Source organism: Camelus bactrianus, chromosome 22 (genome assembly GCF_048773025.1).
Source record: "Camelus bactrianus isolate YW-2024 breed Bactrian camel chromosome 22, ASM4877302v1, whole genome shotgun sequence".
NCBI classification, from domain to species: Eukaryota; Metazoa; Chordata; class Mammalia; order Artiodactyla; family Camelidae; genus Camelus; species Camelus bactrianus.
In genome coordinates, this window is record NC_133560.1 from 21,786,372 (window position 1) to 21,805,681 (window position 19,310).

The following is a 19,310-nucleotide window of genomic DNA, read 5'->3' on the forward strand; positions in this document are numbered from 1 at the left end:
CAGAAGGCCCATCCGAGACCCTAGCCCAGCAGAAGGAAAAGCTGCAGCACTAGTTCTCCGGCGCGCAGGTCCCTTATGCAGGTGCGACCCGCTTCCAATCCGTGATTCAAACTCGCCCCCACGTGACTCCGCCCCTTTCGGTGACGTAGCGTTCTCGCCCCGCCCTTCCTTGACTAGGCTCTGGGCCTCCAGAGCGAGGAGCGGCGCTCGCTCTTCCTTAAGGGGGCTTGGCCTGCAGAAGGCGGGACCCTGCCAGCCTTGGCCTTTGATTGGTCCAGCCCTCACCAGAGCTGCTTCGACATTGGTCGGCTCGTCTTCCTCTCCTCTTCCTCCCCGAGGCTTCCGCTTCCTATTCTGACGGACGCTCCGGCCGTAACGATGATCGGGGACATCCTGCTGTTTGGGTAATTAGGGTGACCAGAGGATAGGGCGAGAGGGCCCGATGGGATGGGAGGAAGTTCACATAACCGTATTCTTCTTTCGCAGGACGCTGCTGATGAACGCCGGGGCGGTCCTCAACTTTAAGCTGTGAGTAGGCCGCCCTGAACCGCGGCTCAATCCCTGGGGCCCGTAGCCCCGCCCTGCGAGAGTGAGCCCGCCCTACGCCGCCGGCCCCGCCCTCAAGTTCCAGCCCTCTGGCCCCGCCTCCACCTTGGCCCATCCTCCTGTGACCCTCTGCGCCACCGCATCATGAAATCCGGACTCTCGGTTCCCCCAGGATCCTTTGTTCACACCCACGAGAGCCTCAGGCTCATCCCCCAAGAATCTCTTAGCCCTAACCTGTACCCTCAGCCCCAAACCTGGCACCTTCGGACCACCCTCTCCACCCCGTCGGTTGCAGGCATGGCTGTGATTGGCGGGGCACTTGGTGGCCCAGGGAGGATCACTGAACCGCCTGAGGTCACTCAGCAAATCAGCGGTAGAGCTAGAGCTTCCCTCTGAGCTGGGGGTCAGGGCGAGGGGACTAAGTGGTTTGTGTGTCCCATTGAAAGTGGACGCTGTCTGCTTCTTTTTGTAGGAAAAAGAAGGACACGCAGGGCTTTGGTGAGGAGTCGAGGGAGCCCAGCACAGGTAAGGCCTCCTTTCTGGACTCTGGGATTGATACATGTCAGAGAGGACAGTTCTTTTTCACCAATTTTCTTTTTAAGTGTGTGTGTGTGTGTGTGTGTGTGTGTGTGTGTAAGAGAGATGGGCCTGAGTTTGTGCTGTTCCTTCTACCCACCTCTGTCACCCACTTTTCTCCTGCCGGACATCCTGCATAGGTCAGCGCTCTTACCACTTCCTACAGTTATAATTTTCCTTTGTGTATGCTATCATCTGGCTAATATTTACCCCTCACACTTGACTTTAAGCTCCAGAGAAGAGGCTCCGATGTCCTTGCATCTCTGTTCTTGCAATGCCAGCATTCCAGCGTAAATGAATGAATGAATGAGTAGCCTCACAAGTAGCTGTTATTTTCAGAATGCTGTAGGTCTGTTTGTTTAATTTTCAGTTAGATTAACTTTCAGATAAATCAGGAGATGTCATATAAAAATTCAGATGTCTGATTTTTCAAGAAAAATCAGAACATCCTACAAGTTGGGATGGGTTCAAGTGACCTTTTGGCTCCTGTTGAATGGGAGTTGAGAAGCAGGACCTGGTTAAAACAGGACTTGTAGCCTCTACCTCATCCCAGCCCCAACCCCCTTATTTTTACATTATTTCACCTGCCCGGCCCCTGGAGGCCCTAGAATTTATACTTCCTGCTAAATTGATTTATGGAACTATATGGAGTCTAATGAGACCTGTACATGACTATTGTGTCCATTCATTCATTCATTCATTCACTAAGCATTTATTGAGTACCTACTACATACCAGCCACTGTACTGGATGCTGGAGGGACAGGAGGGAGCAAGACAGATGTAATTCCTGCTTTGGGGTTATACTAACATGGGGCAGGACAAACAATTCCTAAATGAGAAACAAACAGTGACAGAGAAGATGTCAGATGAGAGCGATGGGCTTGCTTCCCCAGGCTGGGCTGCATGGAGGGGAGGCCCTTGGAGGAGGTGGCATTGCAGCAAAGATTATGGGTGCTGTGATGAAGCATCGCACCAGGAGCCATGAATCTGAAGGCATTCTGACAGCTCCCCTTTATTGGGGAGCCTGCTGGGTGGTGGCTGCCTTGTTAGGTGCTTCCTATGAGTGTTTCACTCCATTTCCATTCCTAAAAGATGAGGAACATTGTCCCATTTTACAGATGAGGAAGCTGAGGCTCAGAGATGTAGCTCACCTTGTTCATGGCTGCACAGCAAATCAGTGACAGCATCAGGATTGGAGCTTGGGTTTTTCTGACACCAGAGGTTGTCCTCTGAATCACTATACCATCCATCTGTTCATTCATTCATTCATGCATTCATTCCAAAGATGTATATATTGCTTACCCACCATGTGGAAGGCACTGTACCAGCCCCTGGGGCTGTGGTCCATAGATCCGAATTGGAGCTGTAGTGAGTGGGAGATTGGGCATGCAGGCTTGGAAGTGGCAGGAGCATAGGTGACAAGGATGGTCAGAACAGTGGCTCCCCTCTGATCAGGGGCTCTCTGCAAGGCTCCTTCAAGCTAGGAGTCTGTGCTGGCTGCTGCCCCTGTAGAGGATGCTCCTCTCCCTCCATCCTCTGGCTGACCCCTAATACCCTAGTGACTGCATTTGTTGAGAGCATCCTGTGTACCAGGTGCTGTGCAGGTCTTCCCAGTCCCCTATCATCCCCATTTATACAGGAGGAAACTGGGGCACACATAGGCCCAGGTGACCTGTACAGAAGGGCAGTAAACCTGAGCCCATATTTAAGGTCAGAGCGCACGCACTTCCTCAGTGAGATGTCTTCTGACCCCACCCCCCTCCTGACACCTGCCAGGTTGGGTTCCCACACTGTGGCTCCCGTGGCACTTGTCATAGTGAATATTAGGTGTGTGGATACTTGTTCAGTATTTGTCCTCCTGTGAGCTCCTTAAGTCAGGGATACCTGTCTCATTCTTCCCTGTATACCCCGCACTCAGCTACTCCCTGGACGGAGCGGCCTTTAGTCAGCATTTGTTGATGGTAAGAGAGCCCATTTTTGTGATCCTGGGCTCAGAAAAGGGCCTTTCCAAGCAGTGTCTAGCAGGCATTCTGGAGATGGACTTGTCTCTGACGTTTGTAGTCCATGCTGGGCCAACACTTGCATAGGCTGTGCTTCATGTGGCTAACCCCGTGGGTTGGACAATAGTGGATTCCCATCTAAACCGTGTTCAACAAGACTATGTACTGATCATATACTTGGATGGAGCAGCAGTGCCAGGTGGCTGTCATGTTGTGTGCTCTGGAAGTTTCTGAGTTCCTGCCTGGTATTCCATACTTAGCAGACAGCCCTGTGGATGACAGTTCAGGTAACGCCCTTGTAGATCACCTAATCTGGATCCATTCATTTTACTCTGGAGGCCTGAAGAGGCTGCGTGATCAACTCAAAACCCCAGAGGAAAGTTCTGGATCCCAGGCCTCTGGAGTCTTCACATACCAAATTGCCTCTTCTTGGAGAGGTTTCTGTTCCTTGGCATCAGAGGGGACCAGAGTAAGTCGTCACCAAAGCAAAACTCCCATTTTGTTTGCCTGAATTAGAATGCTTTTTCATTTGTAAACAGCTGAAAACCAGCTCAGAGTGATTAAAACAAATTGAAACATCCAAGGGTAGAATTGTCTTCAGGCACACCTGGATTCAGGGCGTAAGCCGTCCCTCCAGCAGGTGACCCTCTCCACCTCTTTTTTCTTCTGGGTTGGTTTTACTATCAGGGTGGCTTGTGTTGACAAAAAAACAGGTGTCAGGGGCCACCTTTGGTCCATGGGCCATGGTTTGCCAACCTCTGCCTTAGAGGACTGGACTTACATCTTCCCAGCCCAGCAACCCTGACAGAAAGCAAGTGCCTCTCTCCCAGTAATTGGGGAAAAAGTCCCAGGGCTGACTCATTGATCAGCCTTGGGTCACGTGCCCTTCCCTGAGCCAATCAGAGGTTGGGGGCCCGAAATTCTCAGGGGGTTGGTCAGTGGCAGCTAACACTTGAGTGCGCAGGGCTGGGGAGCAGTGGCAGCCCAAAAGAGAAGCCATGCTGCCACTGGAACATGGGGACAGTGGGTGCGGAGCAGGCAGAGGCCGCAGGAGCACACTGCAGCTGGGACAGAAACGTTAGCACTGCTTGTGCAAATGCTTTCTGACTCTTCCAGGAGACAACATCCGGGAGTTCTTGCTGAGCCTCAGATACTTCCGTATCTTCATCGCCCTCTGGAATGTCTTCATGATGTTCTGCATGATTGTGTAAGTCCAGCCCGCCTGTCCCCTTCGTGGTCATTATCCTCAGCATTGTTCTCCAGAATGACCCACCTGATGGTCATTCTCTGTCCTCTCAGTCTGCACTTCGGTGTCACGCTTTCTGCTTTCAAAGTAAGAACTCTCCACACGAGAGGAAACCGGGATCTACAAGAGTTAAACGATGTCACCTCAGTCCGGGCTGGAGCTTCGATGGGAACATGGCATCCTCCAAGTCCTGGCTGTGCCTGGTGCCTTGGCAGAGGCTGCCAAGAGTTGCCTTTTCCCGAGCCCATGGCCCTGTTACCTCTCACCAGCTGTGTTGTGCTTAGCCTATACTTGGCATTGGCCAGAATGGAAAATATGGCTTGAAGGGCCAGTGTGTTGCTGGATCTTGTTCCCACCCTGCTGGAAGCCAGTAGAAGTGAGTTCAGACTTTATTTCTGTTTTTTTCTGCCTATTTTTATTTTCTCATTAGGCTTTGGTTTTCCTTTCAGTGTCAGGGCACTCACTCCAGTGCTGCTATTAATGAATTGTGAGACTCAGTAAACAGACTCAGGGGAAAAAGCCAAAGGAGAATCTGGGATTCTAGGCCATGCTGGGCCCATCCCTGTATGCTTCCCCCAAAGAGGAAGAGAATGAAAAGCTGGCTGTCCTGAGTAATTGAGACTCTGACTTCGGGGTGGCTGAACAGTCCTTGTGCCAGCCCAGTGGCTGTTTTGAGGCGATGATTCCAGGACTTAGGAGATCGGGGGGGAGGAGAGATTTCTATGTCACTGGAAAATATTTTGGAGCCCAGAATGAGGACCATAATGTATGCCCAGAGAAAGAGCCTTTTTGGGAGCTCGGATAAGGCCTGCCTAGGTACAAAGAGGGCTTGTGAAGAGATCAAGGAGTTCACAGAAGGGTGTGGGAAGTATACCTAGTCCTCACAGGAAGTGGGAGTGTTGAGGGGCTTCTCCAGCCTTTGACTCTCTAGATTCCCACATGTTCATTCATTCATTTATTTACTCACAACTGTCTCTCGTGGGCTGTGCTCTGGGCTTACAGTTGAGACCAAAACAGTTATAGTCCCTGCCATCAGCGAATGCACAGTATAACATGGACATAAAATAAGCAAATAGTAAAAAAAAAAAAAAAAAATGTTAGTTGTGAGGTGAATTGGAAGGAGGTTCCCAGTTTAGGAGGGTCAGGAAGACACTCTCTGAGAAGGTGTTGTTCAAATCATGACCTAAAGAAGGAAGCCTGCCATTGACAGAGCTGGAGAGAGGCACAGTAGCTCTCTCTACTGGAAGCAAGATGTGCAAAGGTCCTGGGGCAAGGAAGAGCTCTGTATGTTTTCCTCATTTTGTTCTTTTCTGTCTGTTGGCTTCATCGTCCTCTCTTGCCCGACTAGCTTCCTTCACTGCTCATCTGCTGGCCTGTTACCAGGATGGTAGCCTCAGGCTTTGTGACCTCCCAGCTCAGCCCAAGTCTTAGCTTAGCCAGTAGCCCATTGTCCTGATTGTGATTTCTGGAAGCACCTCGCTAGCTACTTGTTACCCAGGGCCACTTGGATTGGGGGTTCCAGGTCAGAGATCAGCAAATCATAGCTCATGGGCCATATCCCTCCTCTGCCTGTTTTCATGAATGAAGTTTTCATGAGTGGAGCACACCCATGTCTGTGCCTACTCTTGCACTACAGTGGCAAGGTTGGATCATTTTGACAGACTTGCAAAGCCTGAACCGCTTACTGCGAGGCATTTTACAGAAAGAGTGTGCTGATCCCTGACCTAGGCCAGCTCTTTCAGCACGTGCCAAGAGCGGGGGATGCTTCTCTCCAGAAAGGGCTTTTTCAGGATATAAAAAAATGGAAATCACCTAAGTCTCCAAGAACAGGAGGAGAGTCAGGTAACTCGAAGGATATCCGTATGACCAGCTGTCATGCTGCCATCACTGATAATGTGCCGGAAAGTTCCGTCTACTCAGGAGAATATTTTGAAAGTAAAGGTCAAGTGTCACCTGTATGCACACTCTGGCGTCACTTGTGACTTGCACACAGTCAGCATTGAATAAATGCTGAGTGCATGAGGGAAATAACTTCCAGTGAGGGAGCTGGAAGGATCTACCCCAGCCTGTCCACGAAGGTGACTGTGCTGTGACTGCTGAGGAATTTTGTGGGCCCATGGGGTGGTTCGCTATTCCCTGCACTCACTTTTGTCTTGTTTGAGCTGAGCTCAATGGGAAATTTTTTTTAAGTGATTAAAAAAAGAAAAAAGAAAAAAACCTTGAAACCACGTGTCTGAGTGTTTAGAGACCAAGGGCACTGATACCTGTGACTTTGAAACACATCAAAAATAAGGTAGATGGGGGAACAGTATAGCTCAAGTGGTAGAGCACATGCTTAACATGTACGGGGTTGTGGGTTCAATCCCCAGTACCTCCTCCAAATATAAATAAATAAATAAACCTAATTACCTCCCCCTCATAAAACAAACAGACAAATAAGGTGGACAGATACATGGATAGATACACAGTAAAGGAAAGCGTTAATTGCAGAATATAGGTGGTGTGTGTGGCGCTGTTCTCTGAACTGTTCTTATAACTCTCATATGTTGAAATCTTCGTAATAAAAATGGGTGGTGGGAAGATAGAAAATGAGGGTGTCAAACCATGGAAAAGGGCCTTAATAAGTAAAAAGTGGAAGTCAGTCTTCACAATCCAAAATTTTGTAGGATTTTCATAGGGTTGTGTAACCCTATGAAATAGTTCTAGATTATTTTAATCATCCCCAAAGGGAAACCCAGTATCCATTAAGCAGTTACTCCCCATTTCTTTTCTTTTTTTAAAAATTTTTTTCTTTTTCTTTGTATTTTATTTTTTTTATCCCCATTTCTCCCTTACCCCCAGCCTTGGGCAACCACAGATCTACTTTCTGTCTCTATGGGTTGGCCTCATCTGGATATTTCACACTGATGGAATCATACAGTATATGGCCTTTTGTGCCTGGCTTTCGTTCAGCATCATGTCTTCTAGGTTCTTCCATGTCGTGGCGTGTATCAGTACTTCGTTCCTTTCCATGGCTGAATAACAGTCCAGTGTGCATTCCTGTACAAGTTATTGTGCAGACTTAAGTCTTCAGTTCTCTGGTATATACCCAGGAGTAGAATTGCAGGGTCACGTGGTAACTTATATTTATCTTTCTGAGGAACCGCCGGACGATTTTCCAAAGTAACCGCAGCAATTTACATTCCCACCAGCCGTGTATGAAGGTTCCAGTTTCCCCACATTCTTGCCAACGCTTGTTATTGTCAGTCTTTTTGAGTACAGCCATCCTAGTGGGTGTGCAGGTTGATTTGCATTTCCCCGATGATTTAGGACATTGAGCTTTCATGCGCTTATTGGCCATCTGCATATGTTCTTTGGTGAAATGTCTATTCAGACCCTTTGCCCATTTTTGGGTTATTATTGAGTTGTAAGAGTTCTTTTTATGTTCTGGATCCCAGTCCCTTATCAGATATATGATTGGCAAGTATTTTCTCCCATTCTGTGCATTGTCTTTGATGGTGTCATTTGAAGCACAGAATTCTAAAATTTCTGTGAAGTCCAGTGCATTTGTTTTGTTTTGTTTTCATTACTTGTGCTTTTTGTGTTATAGCGAAGAAATTTTTGCCTAACCCTAGGTCACAAAGATTTACAACTAGGTTTGTTTCTAAAAGTTTTATAGTTTTAATTGTAATAGTTGGGTCTATGATCCATTTTGAGTTAATTTTTGTATATGGCATGAGGTAAGGATCCAACTTCATTCTTTTGCATGTGGTGTCCCAGTTGTTCCTGCATGTGGTGGCCCCATCTGTTGTTATTTTTTCAAATAATCTCTTTATTTTGGAAAGAGTTTAGATTTATAGAAATGTTGCAGAGATAACATACAGAGTTCCTGTATACAGTTGACCCTTGAACAATATGGGGGTTAGGGATGCCTACCCTCTTCGAAGTCTAAAATCCGAGTATAAGTTTACAGTTGACCCTCTGTATCCGTAGTCCTGCATCCACAGTCAACCAGCCTTGGATGGTGCTGTACTTCAGTATTTGCTATGGAAAAAAATCCGCGCGTAAGTGGGCCCAGGCAGTTCAAACCTTTGTTCAAGGATCAACTGTGTATCTTTTTAATAACGCTATGGTTTTCCCCTTTAGGTCTGTATCATAACCTGTGTATCGATTCCCAAACTTCCTGGACATTTGTATAATTTTTAGGCCTTTTCTATTCTAGATTTTTTTCAATGAGCAGAGCTAGCTCTAATAGTTTGCTTACTCAAAGGTCTTATTTTATTTATGAAAGTTACTGCCGACCTGCAGTAATTGAGAATGGGCTAAAAGAAAATGTTACAGATTTGTAGGGAGTAGATACTCTTTTAAAGAGTTACTTTTTTTTTTTTTTTTTTTAGGTGTATAGTTTGGGAGCCTTAAGAGTGTTTACATGGTTGTATAACAGAAGAGTTACTTCTAAAATCAGAAGATGATGGAAAATAATCTTAATGATAGTAGTGGAGAATATGTCTTGAAAGTGCTTTCAGAATAGTAGCTTCCCATCCTCATGGGTATGTCTGTCCTCTGACTTTTCCAGGCTCTTTGGCTCCTGAGCTCCAGATATGGAACCAGGAACACACCTTCTCAGATGCCGAGTCTCCCTGCCTCCGTTCCTGATGACTTCAAGAATGTTTTTGACCAGAAGAATGGTGACCTTCGCAGAAAGCCCAAACGCTTGGTGGGTGGAAAAAATGTTCGCCACGATGCACAGCCACACTACTGTTTTCTTTTCAAAGATATTTTCACTCTGATCCCTGCATTGAAATGCTGTCAACTTAAGGAATTTGAGGAGGGTTTACGCAAGGGGCTGTGATAACATTGCCTTCCGAAAAGATAAAAGAACCTACCTAGATTGTTGAATCAGATTAGAATCCCTCTTCTGCCAGGCTTTCACTGGAAACCCGTTTCTGGGTGTTGCTTGGTTTATTTTTAGTAACCATCCTTTTTGATTCAAATGATACAGGTTTTTAAAAAATCTTTTTTATTCAGGGATCTGAAGCAGAAAGGTTGCCATTTAAGTTTGATGCAGCCTCTTATGGGACTGCATTTATGAGGAATGAGCAAGTTCATTGTTGCTGAGTCTGTGTCCAAGTTCCTTCCCATCCCGCTGGGCTCTGCTCAGCCACTCTGTGCCACTGAGGGTGTCCCCAGGTCTTTAAGGGTGAAGTATTGCTGATTCCCATGGAGGAGAGGTGCAGAACAATTGACGAGGCAGATGGAGGTTTTATGAGAAATTTTGTCTTGCCTTGAAACCCTCCAGTAAAGTAATTTTGGGGGCCAGTAATTATACAGTTTCTAGAACAAGAGTGATTTACATGGTAATATTGGGACCCAATTTGGAAAGCTTGGGTTTTGGGGTCTGCTTTTTAGGTGGGTGATTTCAAAGTTGAAAAACAATAAGACTCATTGGAGGAAGTACAGCATTTTGCACAGAAGCCTCTTTGAAAGGGAGTCCCAGATGAATCACCAAAATGACACCCTGAGGGTCAGCTCCCTGACCCCACTGTGTTTAATTTGTGGTGGATTTTCAAATCTTGACTTGTAGGGAATGTGGGGGAGGAAAAAATAAATATGCAGGCTTTTAGAACTAAACAGCATTGAAAATAAAAGCTCATTTCTAAAAGGACCTTTGGTTTATACATTTTTTTTTTAACCTAGAAGTTGACTTGCAATTTGAGTTGTTTCAAATTATGCCATGGGAAACACCTAGGATTCGTTGATTGTGGGGGCTGTTGAAAAGTGAGAGAGGAGGCAATCTTAGATGTTCCTTTTTGGATTTTGTTCAATAAATGTTGGGCAGGAATTGGGCAAATATGATCTCAGGCTGCCCCTGAGAGACAATAGTTATATTTTTCTCCAGAGTACTGTTATCTCATTGTTAAGTTCTTATAAGCAATGGAGCTTTGAGGGATGCAAATCAAAGGCTGTTCACATTTTTAAAGTTGCATCTCATGGATGTGTATCTTTAGGAAGCTTTTCAGGAACCCTCATTGGCACCAAAGTTTATCTAATTTTGATTTTGGGGTGCAAAGGGTCCCATAACATATAAATTCTGGGTCAGTTAGATGTGGGTTCAAATCCCATCTCTGCTTCTTGCTGATGGGGCCTTGGCTGATTGCTTCTCCTTTCTAAGCCTCAGTTTCCACATCTCTAAAATGGGACCGAAGGTCACACCTGCTGGGATTTTTGTAAGGTTCAGTGAATTTGAAGGTGGCGCCCGGTAAACACTCATAACTATGGGTGTCCTCATGGCCCAAATTGTCTCTCGTCTTGCCTCCATTCATTCCTGCAGTCTGTACACAGACCATTAAAGAGCAATCACATCATTTTTTAAAAGTGGAAACAATTTCCAGCATGGAAAACGTTTTCCTGTCTTCCCATTCTTTTTCCAGCATCTTCTTTATATGTCATGATATATACGACATAGTCCCAACAGTGGATGAGGCAGTTTGGGTTTTACTGTTGTCATTTTGGCATCACTTCCTTCATATCTTCTGGACTGCCAGAGAGGCTTTGTGGTTCTCATTTTTAATTACCACGTGGCATCAATAAATCTCTCTTTAACCTTGGCCTTCTGGCTGGCCCTCTCATACGTACTTTGAACTTGTATTCTGTATATATAAATGCCACTGCGGTCACCGTTGTTATGACCTTTGCTGGCTTCCCTCACTAGTATTTCCCAGACTACCCGGTGAGGCTACATCTCTTTGTACCACCACCGTAGCTTCAGTTTGTTTGTTTCATTTTGTTTTAAATTAATTTTGTGCTTTTGTCTTACTACCAAGACACATTTATGGTAGAAAGATTACAAAGTACAGCTTTGCTGGAAGGGAAGAAAATCACTCATAATCACACTCACCCAGAGAGCATCATTCTTGGTACACATTGTTCTGACTTCTTCTCTGTACGTGTGCATTGGGTATGGTAGATACCCTTTTTTCTACGTAAATTGTATCTTTGTTTCTTCTAGCCTGCTTTTCTTATCTGATAATATGAACACATTTCTATATTTTTTTCCTACAGTTCCATTCTTAATAACTGCAGATAAGCCATTGTCATGACACACTATAATGGATTTAGCTAGTCCCCAGCTGATGGAGACTTGAGTTATCTCTAGTTTTGGGGTTTTTTTTTTGTGGATGACAGAGTCCTTTTTTTTTTTAGTTTAATTAAAAAAATTTTTTTAATTGAAGTATAGCCAGTTTACGATGTTGTGTCAATTTCTGGCATTCAGGATAAAGTTTCAGTCATACATACATTCATTTTCATATTCTTTTTCATTGTAGGTTATACAAGATACTACTAACTGTAGTTCCCTATGCTATACAGTGACTTAAATAAACTTACTGTTTATCTAGTTTTTGTCTATTGTGAATAACACAGCAATGAACATCTCAGTGTATCATCCCTAATGGCTTTTTGGGATCACGTTAAAACAGATCCACCCTGACAGCTTTAAGGTATGAACTCCCCCCAAATGTATCTTAGACTGCTTACTTCCTTGTCTTTATTTGCTTAATGTTCATTCGTTCTTATGCACACGTTTATGCAAACATACATACGTGCATACATATGTATGTACATACCAAAGGAATTGGTTCTAAATCCCTGTCATCTCTGACCCAAGCGATGTTCAGCCACTTGAGTTTGCTTCATCTGTGAATAAGGACGAGGGTTTTCAGCTCCACCCACATAACTGTTTCTTTGTGCAAGCAACAGCAGTTGACAAGCAGTTGACTTGTCACACAAGCTGGCTTGCCACCTTGGCCTTGGTGGTTAAGAATCTTAGCCACTATCTAATTAAAAAATAAATGCCCACTAGTACTCGTCCTGGAACATGTTATATAGAGTTGCTGCCAAGGTAAGAAGCTGCATGTGAAGGACAAAAAGAAGGTCGCAATTTATGGCTCCTCCCCTGGCTGCAAGTTTTGGGGTTCGTATTGGGTACCTCCTTTTCTTCCTCCACCCTTGCCATCTTGAGGAGTGGACCCTGTCTCTCGCTTCTGTGGGTTTCTCATCGCAGTTCAGTTCCAGATGCTCTAGAGCAGAACTTGGAAACTATAGCCCGCCAGCCAAGTCCATCCCACTGCTTGCCCAGCCACACCCCTTTAGGTATGTATTATCTATGGTTGCTTTGGCCGCTTTCCTGCTACCATGACACAGTTGCAGCAGAGACTGGCTGGCCCACAGAGCTGAAAACATTGCTGATCTGCCCCATTTACAGGACAAACTGGCCAACCCCTGAGCTAGAGGAAGATGGAGACTCAAGATGCCCCTTCCTCTGAGAGCCACTCAGGCGAAACCATCTGTGCGCCTTGTGGTCTGGATTTTAATAAAGACATTTGCAAAATTGCTGCAAATGGAGCTGGCCATTTTCCAGTGATGTGGTTAATAGACCAGACCCAATTTTATTTCTCCCGATAGTTAGGGGAGAGATCCCTCCTGGGCTCCCTGGGATTCCTCTTAAGCAGCAGCAAGAGATGTGATAATGAGATTGGCTCTCCTCTGAAGTGGTTGTATTCGAACAGCCAGCGAGGCATTTCCTTTTCATGTCAACTGCTTCATTATCTCCTTCTTAACCAAATTTGAGTTGATGAAATATTTGACAAACCTCCTGATGTTTTCCTGCGTTGCTGAAAGATGTGTGATGTCTGTGTATAAAGCAAAAGACATGCTATTTTTTTTAAAGATGTAGATTCTACTTGGTTTGTTTTCACCATTCCTTTGATTTACATTATTATGCAGAGGAAAGCACTTTAAACGCTTCAAGCCCCTTTCTGTTCCTTGGGAGTTCCTGGAAATGAGTTTGGTAATAGTGAGTGCTCCTGGATGCGAAATTGGACAAAAAGATCTGTAGCAAATTGAAAATTCAAAGTCCACGTTTTTCAATAAGAAAACAGCAAGAGTTCATCAGCGTCTGGCTCTGTGGTGTTCTTTTTGACCAGTTGGGTGGTTTTGGATGAGACCAGGGGTTGGCACACTGCTGCCCACATCTGGCTCCCCGCCTGTCTTTTCACAGCTCGCCACCTGTCTCTTCATGGCCCAGGAGATGGGATGGCGTTGATGTTTTTAAATGGTTGGAGAAAAAAATCAAGATGAAAATGGAAGGAAATACGCATTTCTGTGTCCATCAAGTTTTATGGTAGGGGTATAGCTTAGTGGTAGAGCATATGCTTAGCATGCAGGAGGTCCTGGGTTCAATCCCCAGGAGCTCTATTTAAAAAAAATTGATTGATTGATTGATAGGTAAGTCCTAATTACTTCCCCTCTCAAAAAAGTTTTCTGGGAACTCTGTCACCCATTTGTGTATATCACCAGTGGCTACTTTCAGGCTGCAAGGACAGAATTGATTCCTTGCAATAGAGACCATCCAATCCACAAAACTGAACATATTGACTGACCCTTTACATAAAGGTTTGCCATCCCCTGGACTAGACAATTTTAAAAAAAGGACATCTTATAGGTAGATCTTGTTCATCTGGGTATAGTTTCATTATTGTTGTGGCTGTTAGTGGTAAATATGGGCCACGAGAGCGTACAGACTGTGCTGGGAGGTGGTGGGGGTTACTTTGGGGGGAATAAAGCTCGGGTGGAAGAGAGGGTCATGGCGGAAAGCAGGTTGGAGGTCTGGCTCAGACCTGGTCTCTGTTGCTTACAGTGTGTCACGTGGGGCAGCATCTTGGCCTCTCTGTGCCTCCACGTCCTTGTCTGTGATGTGGAGACACTGAAGGAAAGAGCCTTGCCCCGCGTCTATCCTGTCTGACATGGGGTGGGCACTCAGTAAGTGGTGGTATTTTCATCAGTGTCATTACTTTTATTAAAAGTCATTCTTAGCAGGGATTTGTGAGGCTTAAATGAGATGGTGTCTTAGTCTCCTGGGGCCGCCATAACAAAATGTCACAAACTGGGTGGCTGATACACAGACATTTCTTTTCTCATAGTTTCTGGAAGCTGCAAGTCCAAGACCAAGGTGCCAATAGGGCTGGTTCCTGGGGAGGCCTCTTTCCTCAGCTTGCAGTGTGTTGCATGTGGTGTGTGATGTACACGTAGTGTGGAATATGCCTGTGTGCAGTGCACTCTGTGTGTGTGTGTGTGTGTGGTATATCTGGCATGTGATGTCAGGTGTATGTGTCTGATGTGTGTGGTGAACATGCCTGGCTCCCACGTGTGCATGCAGCATGTGTGTGTGTGTGTGTGTGGTGCCCTTGTGTGTGGCATATGCAGTCTGTTACAGAAGTGGGGCTGGGGTTCTTTCTTGAACTGCACTTGATCTCTTACTACATGAACAGAAGTCAAAATCATTGTGTCAGGGCTTTCTATGAGTCACCTCTACTCTTGGGTACAACCAGAGGCATCCAAAGTATTACTGTCATCCTTGTTTTCCCATTGAAGAAATTGAGGCTGGCCCAGGGAAGTGATATGCCCACAGAGTCATCAGCAGAGCTTGTGTGAAGCCAGGTTCCCCCTGCCCCTTCATGTGTTGCCCTGTGAGTCTGGGAACCCTGAGCTCTGGACCAGAGTCACCATCCTGCCCCAAATCCAACCACATGACTTTGGCCAGGGCCTCTGAGGAGCGAAAGCCAAGTCACCTGGTTGGAGAGCTAGGCGACCAGTGTGACAAGAGTGGAGAAAACCCACCCAGGGGTGACAAGGAACAAGGCTGACCAGGACAATGGGCAGTGTGTGTTATGGCATGTGTCGGTGTGTGACAGGGGGACCTCAAGAGGCCAAGGGCTTAGGCGAGATGAACTAGACTACCTAATTTACACATTAATAGTTTATCCTGAAGTTCCGTCACTGAGGAAAAAAATAGTATTTTCTTGGGGGAGGGTAATAGCTTAGTGGTAGAGCGCATGCTCAGCATACACAACGTCCTAGGTTCAATCCCCCAGTCCCTACATTAAATAAATAATAAACCTAATTACCTCCCCCCCAAAACAAACGAACAAAAAAAGTATTTAAAAATATATTATCCTCTTACTTTACTTCTGTAGACACTTAAATAAAATGTTTATCAAAATAATTCACTAGAGGGGGGAGGGTATAGCTCATGGGTAGAGCACATGCTCAGCATGCATGAGGTCCTGGGTTCAATCCTCAGTACCTCCATTAAAATAAACAAGTCCTAATTACCTTCTTCCCCTAAAAAATTTTTTTGAAAAACAACAAAAATTAAAAAAAAAAACAGATCATGAAGCCATCATCAGATTAAATTCTAAAAATTCACTAGAGAATTAAAATAGTGATTGATTTTATTTCTTTGCATCATGAGAGTAATTGAGAGAACATAAAACTGCATTAGGCAAAGTAACAGCCTCTAATCCAATCTAATAGATTTGATCATTGTGATTAAGTGATTGGATTATTTGGGCATTTCAAATAGATTGCACAGTATTTTAGCAAGTTCTTAAAAAATTCTTATATAATTTTTAAAAGGTTACTTCCTATTTACAGTTATTGGCTATATAACATGTGTTGTACAATAAATACATCCTTGAAACTATCTCATACTCAACAGTTTGTACCTCCCACTGCCCCACCCCTGTTTTGCCTCTTTGCTCCTTCCCCTCCCACCACTGGTAACCACTAGTTTGTTTTCTATATCTGTGAGTCTTATCAAGATTTTTGAGGTCTTTAAAAAAAAATCGAGAATAATTTTATGAATGTATGCCAAATGCAGACAGACAATCGATTTTACAATTTCCATAGTCTATTACCTGGTCCATCTTCTGAAGAATTAAATATTTAAAAGGAGATTGATACAAGTATTCCTCTAACTTCCAGAAAAAGACTAGAGAGCAGAGGAAAAGTTGAAATAAAAGAGAGATTAATCTTTTATTTCCTTTGTGTGTGTGTCTGTGTATGTGTTAGGATTATGTGTACTGTGTTAGGATTATGTGTACTGTGTTGTTTTTAAGTACAATTATTCTTTATCCTGTACTTAACTAAATGAATAAACAATAAAGAAGATAAAGCTTAAAAAAAATGCCTGGATATGTGTGTTCAGCAGATCGAGAGAGAGAACGGTCAGCAGGCAAGAAGAGTAGGGCAGAGGACAAGAAAGCAGGAAACACATGGCCAAAGACAAACACAATGCAGGAGAGATGCAGGGGTTAAAGTAGCCATGAAGACTGGAGAGCATGGTTTGGAATCAGAAAGATCCAGCCTGGAATCCAGCTGCATCATTTTGGGCTAACTGGCTGTGGGCAAGGCTCCTCACTGTCAGCTTCAGGCTCTTCTTCCTGTGACATTTGAGGAATGTACTAGCAACTCTGTATCAGCTAGCACTGTGTAACAAATGACCCCAATATGAAGTGGCCTAAAACATGTATTATGTAGTTACAGTTCTGTGGCCAGGAAATTGGACGGGGCCCAGTGGGGCTGTCTCTGATTCCCTAGGGGGCTTCTCAACTCAGATGTCTACCTCCTCAGCCAGAATGGCCCAGCTGATGGGGTTAGGCATGGGGGGCTCAGCATTCTCGATCTCCTGGTTCCTTATTCTCCATGGAGGTCCCAGGTCACTCCCTCTTGCCACTTGGCCCTCCAGCACAGTCACCAGATTCTGACATGGCAGCTTGGTGCTCCGAGGACTGCAAAGGCAGACACTGCCAGGCTGCTGCCTCCCCTTTTAACAGTTTTATTGAGATATAATTCACATACAGGTTACCTGTTGAAATTGGATGATTCCGTGGTTTTTGGTATATTTCAAGAGTCAAGTAACCATCACTAGTCTGATTCCAAAACATTTTTATGACTTCAGAAAGAAACCCCGCACTCTTTAATAGTCGCTCCGAATTCTCTCCCACCCCCATCCCTGGCAACCAGCAATCTACTAAAGTAGGGCCATAGGGAAAACAAACTGTTAGATCGACAACCTATATGGAGTAAGATACCTGTATGTGGAATAACTGCATACAGATATCTGTGTCTTTGTGTGTCCATATGCATCCTCACGTGTATATAATATTTAATGAAATGCTCCATTTATTAAATATTTTTGAGCTCCTGCTTGTGCCAGATCTGTGGAACTGAAATGCGTGAATAGGTCTGGATGTGTGTATACAGGTGCCGTGTATCGGGATGAGACATTCATTCATTCACTTACTCACTCTCTCATATATTTAAGAAGCACTTTTCTACCTACTGGGGACAAGGAGTCCTTGCAGAGCTCAGTCATCTTAATGTTTCTCCTCAATTTAAAAAAAGCAGGTAAATGGATTTCCTGATTAATTTCTTAACCTGACCCATGCGAAACAAATCGGTTATTTCTATGTAACCCTTGATTAAAAAACTAATATATTGTATAGCTGAGTTAGAAATTAAAGAGAGGCAGGACTGGAGTATACTTGGCGGAATACTTGTTTATTTTGCTTATCTTCAAGTGAGATACAGATTATCTCCAAATGGGCTGGTTTCCAATGTGGACCATGTACACAAAGCACGTCATTCTAGGAGGGGGAGTGAGTAAATTAAAGAGAAGTATTTTGCCCATATTTATTCTCCCCTACAAGTGTGATGTAACACTTTTCACACGTGCAGAAGCAACCAACCAAACCACGTGCGGAAACAGCCGTTTGTTCAAATAAAAATGCTTCCCAGAAGCATGACAAATGCAAGACTAACAGGTGTAGCACAGACCCAAGGCGCACATGTGGTTCTCATCAGCTGCCTCTCTACTGTTTTAAATCTAGGTCTTCCTGTAACAAGGAAAGAAGTTAATTCCCCTGAGGCTGTGGCTAATAATCCACGCAGCCTGCCTTTTCACCCCTTCGCATAACCATATTTCTAACAGAACTGAGAGAAAGAGGAAGTGAAAGACAGCAATGAAAGAAGGTAGCGAGGTGGGAAGTGAGGGCGGGGAACACTTAGATTTGACATTTAACAATTCTGGGTTTTTGACCTGTAACTGGGTGACCTTGGGCCTCAGTTTCCTCCTTTGTAAAGGAGGTTCAGAGAACGAGGGGTTTCAGCATATCCACACAAAGCAGGGAAACCAGAGGTTCTCAACAGTTGTCGGTTCTGCCAGCCAGGGAACCTCCGGCAGTGACTGGAGATATTTTTGGTTGTCCCGACTGGGGAAAGGGTGCTACTGGCATCTAGTGGGTAGAGACCACGGATGCTGCTGAACATCCTGCAATGCACAGGGCAGGCAACAGAGTGATTCAGCCCCAAATGTCACTGAGGCCCAGGGGGAGAAACCCTGGTGCAGGCACAGATTTCAACGTTGGTGTCAGCTCCTGCGGTTGGCTTCTGCGGTTGGCTTTGGGGCTTTCCTAGCTGGGGTGGAAGCTCCTCTGCGAGGCGCTTTGCGGTCTCATGTTTTTGGGGTCCCGGCCGGAGGCGCTGCAGACCCCCAGCTCGCACCCGCGCCCTCTGGAGGGGCGGTGGCGGCAGTGTTTCTCGCTGCTACCCAGTTGACCCTTCCGCGCACAGAATCAACTTGGACGTCTGCCTTCCCTGGCCCCCAGGAACGCAGATAGAGGAGCTGGGAAGGACCTCCGGACTAGGAGAACTTGGCAGCTTCTCCCACCCGCGACTCCCGTCACCTACGTCAGAACGGGGAAAGCTTTTCTATCCGAGGAGGGGTCCTTCCGCTGCCCTCTCGGCCCCGGGGCTAAGGCTACCGCTCAGAGCGCCCGGGTTCAAGGACTCGGCGCGTACCGAGCGGTTGGGTCGGAAACCTCCACCTCCGGGTCTGGGTGGGGGCGGGGCCTCCAGGCGGCGGCCGTTGTCCCGCCCAACCGCCTCCCAACGGCTTCCTTGGCCAGGCAACGGGGAAGGGCAGCCCGATGGGGCGAGTGCGCCTGCGCACGCATGCGTAAAGGGGCGGGGCGGGGCGCGCGCTTGGCCCCGCCCAGGCCCGGCGAATTTGCCCACCCCATCTCCCAACCTCCTCAGCGTGGCGCCGACGCTGCGTGCGGCG

The 19,310-nt window shown here is 45.7% G+C and overlaps 1 protein-coding gene across 2 annotated transcripts; it reads left to right on the forward strand.

The window, feature by feature from the left end:
* The first annotated feature begins 290 nt into the window (after nt 1–290).
* On the forward strand, nt 291–10,013 carry SMIM7 (small integral membrane protein 7). 2 transcript variants are annotated; one of them, XR_006720746.2, is made up of 6 exons: nt 291–404; nt 487–528; nt 1,019–1,071; nt 4,240–4,330; nt 4,423–4,745; nt 8,925–10,013. XR_006720746.2 is itself a non-coding variant. In XM_010972103.3 (5 exons), exons 1-5 carry the CDS (start codon nt 379–381, stop codon nt 8,938–8,940), a joined length of 228 nt encoding a protein of 75 aa, XP_010970405.1. In that variant the 5' UTR covers nt 301–378; the 3' UTR covers nt 8,941–10,013. The 2 variants fall into 2 exon arrangements, 1 of the variants encoding a protein (XP_010970405.1); XM_010972103.3 differs by lacking the exon at nt 4,423–4,745 and having other exon boundaries at nt 301–404.
* Nucleotides 10,014–19,310: the final 9,297 nt, after the last annotated feature.

What these genes read in the sequence shown, in the direction of transcription:
- SMIM7 (XM_010972103.3), top strand. Translation starts at nt 379, where the DNA reads ATGATCGGGGACATCCTGCTGTTTGG. An exon ending in GGGGACATCCTGCTGTTTGG is followed by an intron (nt 405 to 486) that starts GTAATTAGGGTG and finishes CTTCTTTCGCAG; the next exon opens with GACGCTGCTGATGAACGCCG. An exon ending in GCGGTCCTCAACTTTAAGCT is followed by an intron (nt 529 to 1,018) that starts GTGAGTAGGCCG and finishes TTCTTTTTGTAG; the next exon opens with GAAAAAGAAGGACACGCAGG.